Source organism: Rhinopithecus bieti, unplaced genomic scaffold, assembly GCF_001698545.2.
Source record: "Rhinopithecus bieti isolate Rb0 unplaced genomic scaffold, ASM169854v2 scaffold_2827, whole genome shotgun sequence".
Classification (NCBI taxonomy): Eukaryota; Metazoa; Chordata; class Mammalia; order Primates; family Cercopithecidae; genus Rhinopithecus; species Rhinopithecus bieti.
In genome coordinates, this window is record NW_016804135.1 from 1709258 (window position 1) to 1724426 (window position 15169).

The 15169-nt window shown below is 37.1% G+C and overlaps 1 protein-coding gene across 1 annotated transcript in view; it reads right to left on the reverse strand.

Annotated features, from left to right (window-relative positions):
• The window catches only part of COL5A2 (collagen type V alpha 2 chain), a 169781-nt gene extending 158983 nt beyond the window's left edge, over positions 1-10798 (reverse strand). The window contains 1 exon segment of the mRNA XM_017865465.1: positions 10694-10798. Coding sequence (XP_017720954.1) covers positions 10694-10790 — 97 coding nt within the window. The 5' untranslated portion in view covers positions 10791-10798.
• Positions 10799-15169: the final 4371 nt, after the last annotated feature.

Genomic DNA, 15169 nt, shown 5'->3' on the forward strand with positions numbered 1-15169 from the left:
CAAAAATTTAATTAAAGAATTTCATAGCTACAAATTATCTGGTAAAATTCTACCTGCATCTCTCCTTCCAAGTTAAACCCATCATTTTTTTATTATGAATTTGAAAACCTACAAAGAAAGAAAAGTGCAGCAAAGTAAGGAAAGTGTGAGTACGAAAAATGTGCCAGTATCCCACACCAGTTTCTGCTTTCTGGAGTCAATTTCAGAAAAGTCTCCTGGGAGTGAAGGGAGTGAGGTAAATTAACAGCTTTTGGAAAGTGAAGAGACTTGCTACAGAGTCTGGGAAAAGATGGTCACCCCTACTACTGTATCCAAATAGTCCTGGGAGCTGCCTTGTAAATCCCTGTGCAGTGAAGCAATGCCTCTCATTCCAAATGCAACCCAGAGCAATGCAGAGTGGAAAACAGGTTTCCAGTTTTTAATAGAGACTTCTATGACTATCATAGTTTCACAAAATAAACTCTGAAGTAGACAGGGATGGTAGACAGGCATGAGGTGGCCCTGGAACATGGAGTGGATCGTGCTTGGCTTGCTCACACACTGGGAACCAGCACAAAGTAAATGTATGTGGGGCTGTGAAACAGGAGAGGGGCAGTGATGCTTCAGATCACAGCGTCATTAGAAACTCTCCAATGGGAAGCGCCTTTTATATTTTTTTCTTTCTTTTGTTTTTTGTAGTAGTAAACCTACAAAAGGAAATAATATGATACAGCCTTTTATTTGAACAGTAAAATTTTAAATGGATTTTAAAAGCTTATTAACACATAGATAAAATCACTGATATATTATCAAAATGATCATAGTAGAATAATACATAAAAATTGCATTTTAAAGGTTTTATGCTAGGCTTAATCTCTGAGAGCAAAAGTTGTTTCTTTATTTCTCTGTAACATCTAACATCTTGGTTCTCATAATCACCCAATAAGCATTTATTATCTCTATTATTATTAAATAATAATTTTCTTTGAGATGGAATTTTGCTCTTGTTGCCCAGACTGGAGCGCAATGGCACGATCTCAGCTCACTGCAACCTCGACCTCCCGGGTTCAAGCGATTCTCCTGCCTCAGCTTCCCGAGTAGCTGGGAGCTGGGATTACAGGCATGCGCCACCACGCCCAGCTAATTTTGTATTTTTAGCAGAGATGGGCTTTCACCATGTTGGTCAAGCTGTTCTCAAACTCCTGACCTCAGGTGATCCACCTGGCTTGGCCTCCCAAAGTGCTGGGATTACAGGTGTGAGCCACTGTGCCCAGGCTGTTATTATTAAATAGTAATCTAATAATATTCATCTACCATATTCATGAGTTCCTATTGTTAGTTTGGAGTCATGCTATCATGTAGGAGATAGATAGATAGATAGATAGATAGATAGATAGATAGATAGATAGTATTCATCGTAATTATTTGAAGTAAGTATCATTCCAATTTGATAGATGAAGAAACTGTAACACACAGAAATCAAAAAAATTGCCCAAGAATATGCAAATACAATTTGCAAAACCTAAATTTGAATTCAGATCACTCATACTTGAGTGAAAAAAATGTGGAAAAAATTTTTCTAGATTTTCCCAAATAGTACTCAACTGGCATTTATGCATGGGTGGATCTAAAATGTAAAATGACTTCATGACATAGTCCCTATCTCCCAGGAAACTTATTCTTGGTTAACACCAACACACTTGCAACATAAGGACCATCCCTTGAAAGGAAAGGGGATATTTATTGCAGATAAGAATCTCTTAGTTTCTTAGAGGACATAAGATTTGAAATAGAACTTGGAGGAAAACATCAATAGGCAGAGCGAACATAAAAAGAGAAGCACAGAAGTACCTAAATCACAAAAGTTAGATGTGGGAATAGTAAAAAGTTAGGTCTGAAGTAAAAAAGGATGCTGCATGGTGTGCAGCAATCAACAGTGTTAAGGACAGTAATGGAAATCATAGTAGTTGTTTAGACAGAGTGGAAGAGAACATCAGCAGTCTTGCAAGGCAGCTGGATACTCTTGGCACTCTTAGGTTAAAAAAAAGTCACACAGAAGTAAGGTCAATATAATGTGTTAAGTGTGATGCAATAGTCAATGGCAGCTCAGAATAAATTGTTAAACTGGAGAGTGACATTATAAACATGGGACTTAGAAAGACTAATCTGGTGGGAATACGTAAAATGGATTAATGGAAAGAAAGCATTCTCAGTATAGTATGGTTCCTGCATGGCAGAGGTGTACTGACTGTTGTGAGATGGCCAGAGGAGCACTTAGCTCAACTAAAAAGAGAATGTCAGTTCTGAGTGGAATCTGGACAGCAGAGAATAAAAGAGGATAGAGAGAGAATGAGAGAGTTTGCGTATGTCTGTGTGTATTGGGGGTGGGAGCCTCAAGCAATTCCTTATTTTGAGGCTGAGAATGATAGCTGATGCAACTAAAATTCAGAAATGGGCTAGATCAGCAGGATCTTGTATGTCACACTAAGAAGCCTGGACCTTATTCTTTCTACAAGTCATGGAACCCAGTGAAAGTTGTTAAGGAAGATAAAGATAAAATTAGATATTAGTTTTATATCACACCAGCAACAGAGGGCACCAATATATGTGTTTGTTGAAAAGTAGACACATGAGAGGCAAGGAGATGAATTTAGATGCTTATCACAGTAACTGAGGGATGGATGATGAGGGCCTAAACTGAGGCATTTGTAGTAGGGATGGAGAAGATGTACACTTGAGAAATATTTAACAGGTAAAATGGTAGATCTTAGCGAATGATTGGAATTGTGCTGATTGAATGACTGAATGACCAGGTAGCATCATATTGCCATTAACTGGCATAAGGGGGACTATATAAGAAAAATGACTAAGTCTTGAATGGAAGCCAATAAATTGGGTTTTGGATACACTGAACTTGAAGTGGTTGTAGGCTGCCTTAGGGACAATTGAATATATATATTTATCTGAAGTTCATATGAAAGATTGGGGTTGAAGAGATTTTATAATTATCAGCATTCAGCTGTTAAACAAAACCCTTAATTCTAGATGGCCTAGGAAGAGAATATCCAGAGAGAACCAATGAACTAAGTCCTGTAAGAAGAGCAAAATGCTAAAGGAAAAGAGAAGAAGGAGCCCATGGGTGAAGCTGAGAGGGAAAGGTCAGGGAGGTGGAGGAAGAACCTTCAGAGAGTAGCATTTTAGGAAAGCTGGAGTGGTCAATGGTCTCCAATAAAGGAGAAAGACCTGATAAGATAAGATTAAAAGGGACCCTTGGAACATCATACATTTTAATCCTCACCATGCTAGACCAGCTTAAGTGGAAGGAGAGGCCAACTGAGTGCATAGGAGGCAGAGACAGAAAACTGCACTGCTCCTTTTAAAGCAGCTGGGCTAAGAATAAAGACTGGGTGGGAGCTAGACACAGGCTGTGGGAGAGAGTTGAACTTGTTTACAAGCTAAAGGGAAAGAGCAGATAGAAAGGAAGTGACTGAAGTTATAGAAGAGAGCACGACTGATGGAACAAGTTCCCCAAGGAGATGGAGAACAAATAAAACACAAAATAAATCCAGGAGGTGCTTCAAAACAATTCAAAGATTTGGTGAAAGCAAAAAAATACACTACTAGGGTTTATATCTGTGGTCAGTGAAATAGATTGCAATGTCACTTACAGTGTCTCATTTAAGTACTCTAAAGTTACTTGTAGGTAAATTTCTTAAATGATCCTCCTAAGAATCCCACCAGATGACAAAGGTGTGTACTATTTGCGATGAGGACACAAATTTCCAGTGAGGTTAAGGACCCTCTGCAGGTAGCAAAACTGCTAAATAGAACAAGGACCAGAACCCAGATGTTCTCTCACATGATGGCTGGACCAAGCTTTATTATACTTGTTATACTACATAGACTACAACAAGGCTATGATGCTTATGTTGCAAGTCTGGGCTGGCCGAGGCCGGAACCAGCTCCCTCTGCTTGCGGGGAGGTTTTCCACCAAGAATATAGTTTGCTGTCATCTTAAAGCTGAATTCACAATTCTGATTGGACATCCCAAAAATGAAAGGTAAAAAGGGATACAAAACTGTGAGACTGTCTTTCCTCCTTCCTAGTCTTAAACTTAAAAAAAAAAAGCATGTAAACATTTTTGAGTTTGAACATAACACCAGAAGGCTATAGGAACAAAGTTTGATTCATTAATTTATATTAATTAATTAATATTGTTAACAGTTTTCCTTTTTTTGAGACAGAGTCTCGCTTTGTTGCCTAGGCTGGAGTGCAGTGGCATGATCTCGGCTCACTGCAGCCTCCGCCTCCCAGGTTCAAGTGATTCTCCTGCCTCAGCCTCCCAAGTAGCTGGAATTACAGGCTCCCACCACCATATTCGGATAATTTTTTTTGTATTTTTAGTAGAGACGGGGTTTCACCATGATGGTCAGACTGGTCTCAAACTCCTGACCTCAGGTGATCTGCCCACCTCAGTCTCCCAAAGTGCTGAGATTATAGGAGTGAGCCATGCACCCGGCCTCTATCTTCTCTGCAGAAGGCAAGATTTAGATAGGAATAATCTTGCTTTATTGTAATTTCCCTTATACGTTGTTTATTAGTGAATATTTTAGTATAAGATGAAGCCATCTTGATTTATTTGAAGGGTTTAGTTTTTAAAACATTGATAAAACAAAATAAAAGCCTTAAGGTTGCCAATACAGTCACACCTTTAAAGCAAAATTTTCTATAGGATACACTACTTCCCATGCAAATGCCAAGAGTAAATAGTCTTTTAAATATTGAATATCACAGCTCATTCATCTTACATAAAATTTAGGTAAATATATATGAAATTTATATGGAAATAAATTTAAAGGAAAACTAGATTATCAGGATCTTATTTCATTCAGACTCTAAAAGCCTACTCAAGCTGTGACTTTTAGCTATACGAAAAGTTGAAAGACTTCATATTTATCAGTAAGTTGATAATGTCTCATGTTACATTTTTAGTGGAAATTCTAGTTTCATGGATATAAATAATAAAAATATTAAATCAAGGAATATCTTTATATAACTCTAAGATTTGTCTTATATAAACTTGTGTAACTTGCCCAAATTTATACAATAGATCAATTAATAATTAACACTTCCAGTCTTTTCCCCCACCCTTACTATATCTCTTATGTGTAAATCTAAGCTTTTCAATGTTGTGATCTCAGAAAAGCAAATCAGATTAAAAATCAGCTGATCCACATCCATACATTTTGAGAATGCCACGTAAGGCCAGGTGATGATGCATTAATCATTCTTCAAATCAGAGAAAACTGTATGATTTTTAAAAATTACATTCTGTGGCCACAGATTAACATGATTCCAATCTTCTAATTTCCAGCTTCTTAAAACAAAGCTTCCTCTTTCTGGTTTTGCCTCACAGCCTGCATTAGGTACCTGTCTAGAATGATGAATGCAATGAAGTTCAGGCCTGTAGTGATAGTGCTGAAAGTGTGAAGAGCAGACAGTAAGAGAGAGGAAATATTAAAAATGAAAAACATACATTCACCTGGAAACATATTTGAATGGCATGTGTCTTCTGCATAGTAGAATGATTCGCCTAATCCACCATGAGGGGGATTTGGGCCTTGAGTTTTTTTTTTCCAGAAGTGATGGTGAATTTGCAATAGTTTATCTACAAACTTCAACTAAGCAGCCTTATAAGTAAAATGAATAATCAGAATAGCAAGTTATTACCAAAATCTTAATGTGTAGCCTTGGAACATAAAAGCCAACAGGTCCACAACAAGATTGAGAGTGTCAGTCAAATATTCAATACAGTGGTTTACCAATGTAAATCAGAGTCACCTGGAGAACTCTAAAAACATACAGATGCCCAGACCCCATCCAAACCTCCTAGATATTTGGAAAGTAGCGGGGGGTCTAGAATCTATATTAGTCACAAGATCTTAGGTGATTCTTTATACCATTTTTTATCAACACTGATCTGTGACTTGCTTACCAACTACCCTACAGAGCCATAGTCCAAGTATACATTGTGTTAGTCAATATTAAAAATTCACTAAATCTATGAATCTACCAATGTACATATGTAGAAAGAGATATACTCTTCAAACTAAAGCTTCAGTTTAGTTTGAAAAAAAGTTATAGGTGTCAAAATTTATCTAAAGACAGGAAGCAAAGAAAATGTAATCTAATATTTATGTGCCATTCAGTCTTCTTGGCTTCACAGTCTACTTAGAAATAAATAATAACCAAGGTGGATCTAGTCACACAACTATGTTTTGTCCATTGAAACCGTAGGATCTAGGCCACTAAAAGTAGCTGACATTTTTGCTCACTGAGGTAGGGACCATAAAACTCTCAATAGTGGTGCTTCCTTATATCCCTCATAGCAGAACTCAATTCCGTAGAGTATATTGCCAGCACCACCCAGGTAAAGGCTACATTTCCTAGTCCCTCTTGAAATTTTGTGTCACCATATGACTAAATTCTGGCCAACTGTAAGTAAGTTTAAATGTTATGAAGACTTTAAAGTCTTCAAAAAAGGGAGCAGGGTGGGGAATGGCTCACAGTTTTTGTTTCCCATCCTCTATCCACGTGCCTAGAAAGTACATGCAATGGCTGGAGCTTCAGCAGCCATTTAGGACCATAAAAATAAATTTAAAAAAATACCTAAAGATATGGGTGTCAGGAGAGGCAGAAAAAACCTCAGTCCCTGATGACTTTGTGGAGCCAATATTCCAGCCTTTCACTACCTGCTTAAAAGCATTTCTTTATATTTAAAAAAGAAAAGCTTTTTTTTTTTTTTTTTTTCCGAGACAGAGTCTCACTCTGTCACCCAGACTGGAGTGCAGTGGCACGATCTCTGCTCACTGCAACCTCTGCCTCCTGGGTTCAAGTGACACTCATGCCTCAGTCTCTCGAGTAGCTGGGACTACAGGCATGTGCCACCACATCTACCTAATTTTTGTATTTTGGGTAGAGATGGAGTTTCGCCATGTTGGCCAGGCTGGTCTCGAACTCCTGACCTCAGGTGATCCGCCCACCTCGGCCTCCCAAAGTGCTGGGATTACAGGCATGAGCCACTGTGCCTGGCCAGAATACCCTTTTGTGTTTGTTTAAACTATTGCATTCTGCTACATGTACCCACTATAAAAGTCTGAATGTCCTACATGGTTCATAGCATGTATTTTAACAGTAATGAGTTTAAAACAATTTATGAGTGAACATGTATCTTAAGCTATGTATACATATTCTGTACCTTCTTTAAAATGATGTCATCCAAATACTACTGAGTGTTAACTATCTGCTTCCTCATATTCGTATCATAACAATGAGATGAATGGCAGACATATCATAAAAATGCAAGAGACCGTGACATATAAGACATATAAGACTGTGAGTCCTTCATCTCTCAGTAATCAAAAGTTAGCTTGGGTCTACGAGGATATCAGTGTAGGATTGCAACATGATGGCCATGAGACAAATATATGCTCAGATAAATTTTATTTGGCATATGCAATGTCTTCTGAAAATGTTAATTCTAAATGCCTTAAAGTGGGCATGCACCTTCAGTTCTCCATAGGCCCATCATCACCTGTTGATGTACAAACACTGGCTTGCTTCACTTGTTTATATTACCTGCCTGGCCTCTGAAAGCATTGAAGTTTACAGTATTTGGAAACAAAATGATATATTTCTGCACCTTCCCTTCTCCATTGCTTGTCCCATGTTGAATACAGTGATTCATAACAAAGATTATTTTCTAAAATTAAGTATGCCTACTTCTAATAACAAGAATATATATAGCTCACTAGATGCTAGGCATTAACTTAGGAATATAAACTATACTGTAAATGCTCTAGCATTTTCCTTAACACAAATGTGGAATCTTTCAAAGACCACCACCCCCATGCACACATACTCTCACCACACGCACACACACACACACACACACACTCTTTAAAAGCTGATTTTGTCATTTTAACTCCCTGATTTTTCACACACACATATACACCCACACAAACTCTTTAAAAGCTGATTTTTTCATTTTAACTCCCTAATTTTTGTTACATTAGTTTTAACTAAAGTCAGCCCAACTCCCAAACTTTCTCCTTTCAGTTTCTTATAAATTTAAAAAACCAAATCAGTTCTTAAAACTCAGTGAGAATGGAACTGAATTTTGGCTTAAAATGCCTAAAACTTTATTTACTTTTATCTTCTTATTCATGTGTTTCTATCAGGCAGGCACACTCTGATTATATTTTACATTTCTGGTAAATAACCACAATCAAGTAAAAGAAATATACCCTGAAGTCATAAAAGAAAGGAAAATAAAACTTATTAATATGCATTTACATGCAAAACAGATCTCCACATTTCCAGGAAGACATATTTGTACAAAATGTAAATATCACATTATGTGACTGTTATAGATAAAACTTGAAAAATGTACTTGCTTTTCATGTGTGCCTTAGATATTTCTTTAATTTAAAGCATCAGTCTAAGCTTACGCTTTCCCAAACTCAAAATCAAATGGAGTTTCTAAATTATGACACCTTTATTAAGCTTGTGATAGGCCTGAACAGGGAAAAGAAAGTATTGCCAAGTATCCATACAATATCAACTTAAACCAAAATATGCATGGTAAGTAAGTACAATACAAGTTAAGTAGCTCTGAATATACTATATTCTGGAATTATTTTCTCTATTATCTTTGATTAGGGCAGTGACGACTTTCTTTTGCTATTGAATTTTTATCACTTATATTCTCTTGAGAAATAAAATACTGGAATTTTTACAACACATATGCAAGCAATTACACATTCTGTAAAATCTGATGTTTGGAATTCCATTTTCTGTGCTGTTTGGTTATACCGGTCCGGGGTGGGCACTGGGGTTGGATTGAAGTTGGGGACTTTTTTGCAACAAGCATCACATTCCTTACATTTATGTCAATTACTATTAAGAAAACTATCTGCTCATTTTCGAAAACACCTACAGAGTAATTATAACTATTTCAGAATGTCTTTTAAAATATGGCCTATTTCATGTACCTTGTGAAACATTCCTTTCATTTATTCACATATTCAATTATTTCCATACTTTATTAAAGTACTTTATTTATTTTAACATAAATTAACAAAGAAAGTGGTATTAAAGGTTTTAAATTAAAGTTGGTTGCTTTGGTGGGGTAGGGGAGTAAACTGTTCTTTTTAGAGTCAAATTTTCAATTTCTATTGTAATTTTTCTGTATTTTTCTCCTTCTGCTTTCTTACTTCTACTTTCTATTCAATTATTTTTGCCACCCTTCCAAACAACACGTGCTTTTCATGCCATTACAAAGAAACTCAAAAGTTTTTACCTTTTACAAATTACCTCATATTTTAAAAACATAAAATGTAACATAAAAAGTTCCAAGTCTTAGAAAGTGCCCCCTCTATGGGACTCCTGACAGACTGTTGGATATTCATCTACAAATTTGTATTTTCACTTTTTAAACTTTTTAGAACTTCTGATCTCTAGATTAATTTTATAAAGTTTTTGAAAGCATAAACACACAGAAGCAGATAATTGTATTAAAACTACAGATATACACATAGTATATATACATATATACTTGTATGTATGTGTCTACATATGAAAGTAATAGAAAAGGTTAATGAATGCCCAAAGTTTTAAAAGCTTAAGTTTGATGTTAAATGGTTGAGTTGATGAAAATCTATAGTGGCTTATTTTAAAAGAGTACATGTCTGTATTTGAAACTGCAACCCTCAAGAGTAAAGATTTAATAGAGGAAGCAACTTAAGTATTTTCTTATATACTATAACAGCTATGCATTTTTGCTTAACCATACCATATAACCCAACTGTAACATATGAAAATTGCATAGGAAAAAAATTTGGTCACCAGGCAAGATTTATCTTAAAAAAAAAAAAAAAAGCTTGTGTCTAAGGGGTAATGTCCATGCAAATATTCCATGCCAAATAAGATATATATAAGGCATGCTGATTTCCTGCCTTCCGCCATCCAACCGGGAACCACCACTGTCCTATTAATCAAGCCAGTAGGGTGGGAAAATACCACTGTTTAAGAAATCTGGCTTCTATCAGCCTCTGTCATGGAGAAACAAACGAGACTGCCTCCCAGCAAGCAAAAGTGATCACATTTTCATAAATGAAAATGGTAAAAAGAAGTGTAAATTGTTAAAGAAGAAAGAATGAGGAGCCAAAGACAAAGAAAAATCAAAGCTAGCAGAGTTGCTGTAGAGGTTTTTCTAAACAAAGAATTTTATGAAGCAGCTGAAGTGCAGTACAAAGACTCCACCCTACCCAGCTTCTGCCGCGACTTTTCCTTGCTCTGAAAACTCCAGCCCACAGAACAGAGCTCATCTAACTAAAATGCCTTTAGTGCTCCGTTTTAAGCATTCGCTCTTTTCTTCTTTTAAACTTCCCACTCTCACATTGAGGCAAAAGGACTTATTGTAGGCTTTCCTAGAAAAATTTAGTAGTGTAGTCTCTCCAACGGCAGATCTAGAAGCTCCGGATTTACTAACATCCCAATTGTCTTTCAAGTCGTTTTCCAGGTGCAAATCCGTCAGCCCCCTTCTTAGACTTCAAACCAGAACCTCCTCTTCACGCTCTTCCTGAGGCTTAACATTCCACCTATTTCCCAAACCGTGCAATAAACACTAAAGCAAAGCAAATGGCAAACTCACCATCCTCGCCTTCTTCCTGGGCTTTTATTGAGACAAATTGCCCTAATAAAACAGTAAGAATGAGGAGAGGTCTTGCTTCCGCCCAGTTTGCCATCATGTCTAAATATTAGACATGTGGGTTCTCCTGAGAGTGAAAAGTAGATTCTGAGGTTATTGTAGCACCATGAAGTCAGCTGTGGGCTCTTCTTTCAGCACCAGCCCCAGGGCAGCCTCTGCAAACCCCCTTTTTCAGCACCAGCTCCAGCACAGTCTGCGAAAACTTTTTTCAAGCGATGCAGCTTTAAATAGGAAGAATGCTGCCTCCACTTCTTTTCCTGCCCCTTTTCAGCTTGTTCAGGCTCATAACCATCCAGTGTCTGCCAAGCAACGGTCTGATTGATGGTAAACAACCAAATCAGAACACGCGTCTCTGTGCCTGAACTTTCCCTATTTCATTTAACTTTTAAGCATAGATGGGGCTTAATAACAGAAACAAACATTTGTTTCTCTTTTCTTTTATTTTTTAAGAAAGGCTGTTAGAAGGGTTCTATTTTCCCCTCCCTAACCCTTCCCCCCAGACACACACCCTTTAACTTTTCCCCTATAAGCTGAAAAAGACATTCCGAAGAAAATCCAGTCGTTTAGCCTAGTTTTTTTTTTTGTTTTTTTTTTTTTTTTTTTTTTTTTTTTTTTTTTNACCTTAAATCTTTAAAGAATCACATTTTAACCCTTTCTTTTGACTGAATAGGGAGTATTCTTCTCCCCTTCTCAGATTCAGTTTCTTTCCCCATACTCTGGAAGGGGATTATTAGAATGTTCCCCAGGTAAAATCCAGGTGAGAAAACCATTTTGAATAAATGAATTTGTGATACATTGTAATCTGAATTAAGAAGGCAGGTCCTTTCCTAATTTGTCTACGTCTCTTATTAAGGGGCCACATCTTCAGGTTCCTCTTGTCCCGGAGAGTTTTACTATATTGAAAAGTAGTCTACTAAGCAGTGCAGAGGAATGGGAAGTACTCTACCTTTGGATGAAAAAAGGCTGGTTTCTGCCTTTTGTGAGTGGTTCTGCCACTCAACAATTTTGTAAGTGTGCACATAGTCCTTTATCTCTGTGCACTCCAGTTTTCTCATTTGAGAAAAGGGCTTTACCCTGACCAGTGTACAGGGTTTAGTGACACTAAAATGAGTAATGTATTATTAATGAAGTTCCAAATTGCAAAGAGCTACATAAAAGTAGATGGTGGTATTATTAACTCTAAGCCAGGTTTGCAGGGAATATGATAGCCCCAGGTGCACAGGCATTTTAAGGACAATTATCGATGAACTTTTGTGCCACCCTCACACTTGCCAAGATCTTAATGACCTCAGAGAGTTCTATATAATCTAATGTATTTACCACCTTGAGTCTCCCTAGAATCAGAAATGGATGTTCCATACAATACGAGTGAGTCAATTATTTATAATTATTTGGCAACAGGTACCTTGCACTGTGCTAAGCACTGGGCAGAAAGGATGACATAAAAGAAATAAAAGACATACCCATTACCTTCAAGGAACATATGTAGGTGTTGAGAAACTAAATTTACAAGAAATAAAGATATATACGCCAGAGCATTAAATATGTGAGGAATGCATTAAGCCCAGAGAGAGGAGAAATTATAAAATGAGATTAGGCAATAAGACTTTTATTATTTTTTATTATTATTTTTATTATTACTTTTCTTAATAGAAGAAATCCAAGAACCTTTGCATTTTAGCTTTGGAACTAGACTCTGGATAAATATTCCAGTAGAGATCAACTTTCCCAGTCATTTCCAGTTTTCTAACCCTATACCCCTCGTTTATCTTTTCATTTAGACATGTCCCATTTCAATGACTTCTGTCACCATCACACTGTTCTCAGGGGTGCCCTTCCACTTAATGAATGGGCCAAGTAAGGAATTCTTTCTAGAATATCTGAGAGAGGCTAGGACTTGAAATCCACCTGACTATATATTCAAAGATAACAGGAAGATAAGTAAACATGGGGGGAAGGAATTATTAACCTTTCTCTGAGCTTGCCAGTCCTATTCTACCATGAGGCAATTTTAGACCAATACCACCCTGATACCGAAGGGCTGCCACCATTTTCAGGCACCTTGTGCAGCACTTTTACTGAAGTGCAAGATGACAGACATTTATGGAGAATCTACAGCTCTCAGAACCTATGCTGGAGATGCAACAATGATTAGATAAGATTGCAGGACTTGTAGCAGAGTCAGTGTATGGAACACTCAGTGGCTGCTCAGATCAGTAGTTTAGTATCTGTTATCTGTTTGTTAATAAAGTTGTTTTAAATTTAACTATAAACATGGCTTATATAAGAAAGGTTAAAACCACCATGCAGTCTCTGACGGTTGCCACCAGTTTCAGTCTCCTCTTCACCCTACTGAAAGCTCATGGTATGACAGGGGCATAGCAAATATTTGTCAGAAGACCTGAGCTAAATAAATATTCCATATTGTCCTTGTGAACTCTTGAAATCTTAATGCCATCAAGTCATAAATAGCAAAATGTTTTGCAACTTGGGCTTTTTCTCTATGTCTGGTTTTAGGGTCCCACATTACAATTTGGAAAAGACTAAAATATACACAGGTATTAACCAGGAATGTCTGTTTAATATATGTGGTTGAATTCAGAAGAGAGGACAATGCCATTTCCTAGTCCTTAAAGAACTGATTATAGACCTCACTGCTGCAGTGGAGTACTTAGAAATCTGTCCCAATTCCAGTGAAGCCTATCCTAACAGTGTATATATGTGCTAATGGGTGAATATTTTCCAATTCTCACAACAACCCTGAAAGGTATTTATTATTTTTCTTAAATCATATATAGGCGATTATGGTTCAAAGATGTTTACTTGCTCAAGTTTGCTCACCTAATAAGCAGTAAATCTGGGGTTCCACTTCAGTGATGTCTGACTCCAGAGTCAATGTTCTCACCCTTTTTTAGCTCTTTTTAGACCTACCTGACACTCAAACTTCTATTACCACCACACTGTACCCAGGAGAAGCCTACTTCCAATTAATGAATGGGCTGAGTAAGCACCAAAAACCACCCTTCAGCTACTTCTTTCTGGAATATATGAGAAAATCAGGACTTGTAAACCACCTTGCTAAACATTCAGTAAGAATAACAGAAAAAAATAATAATAAAATCCAAAGGTTCTTGTATTTCTTCCACCAAGAAAAGTGATAATAATGCCTTACTTACCTAATCTCATTTTATAATCTTCCCTTTCTCTAAACTTCTGCTGAGCTTAATGCATGCCACACATATTTATATGCTCAGGCCTATAAGAAAAGTTGTCTCAGTGCCCTTTCAGGGTTGATCCCTCCGTCTGCACTCCTTATCCCATTTCTTCAAATCTCCTTGAAGATGTTACTCTGTCAGTGTCTCCTTCTCTCTTCTCTACCTTCCACCTTTCTTCTTCTGCTAGTACCTTTCCTATAGCCTGTAAAGCTGTTCCTCACCAATAGCCGATCTTGAAAATAAAAAAAGAAGGAGAGATTTCCCTTAACCCCACATCTTCTGTGGTCTCTTTTTCCCTTCCACTCCTTCTTCTTTTCAGTAATCCTCCATCCCTGTATCAGGATCTTACTTCTAGGACTCTAGTATAGATTGCACTGCCAGAGACACCAACATCACTTTGTTGATAAACCCAACGATCTTTCTTCTTTCCCCTCCTAACAGTTGATATTCTGATTACTCCCTTAATACTGAATCTCTTTCCATTCATGGCTTCCCTGGTCTCACATACTCCTAGTCAAACTTCCTTTTCTAATTCCTCTCAGAAAGTCATCTGTGCTCTCCAATCTTGTACTATCAGCTTTTTTTCCCTTGTTGCCCATTTACTTGGGGTATATTAACTATTAAATTAAATCCCTTGACTTTATTTCTGTTTACATGTTAATGACTCCCAGTCAAGGCTTTCCTCCTGAGCTGCAGACCTATGTTTTCAAGTGCCTCAATTAAAAATCTCCCACTGGAGAGGCATAAAACTCAGAATCCAAAATGAAACCATTATCCACAATTGGTCTTTATACCAATTAACACTACCGCCATCATTTTAGTCCCAAAGATCTGAAATAGGGAAAGATACTCTTCATTTTCCCTCAACCTGCATCCTATTGCTCAGCAAGTCTTGATTTTGTTATGCATTCTTTCATTCTTACTCCTCTTTCTAAGAAAGCTGACTCCCAGTTACCTACAAAATATAATAACATGAGTTTAAGATAATTATAATAATGCATGCCTACTTCTTGGTTCCAATCTTCTGCTTTCCTCTTGTTGTTTTATCCGGAGGAAACAGATTTTCCCAGACACATAAAGCAGTTTCACACCTCATAATTTTACTCAGGCTCTGACCTCTGCCTGAAATAACCACCTCCCTGGTCTAATTCACTCCCTTATTTAACAAATATTTATTGAGGGTCTATTATTTGTCAGGTTCTAA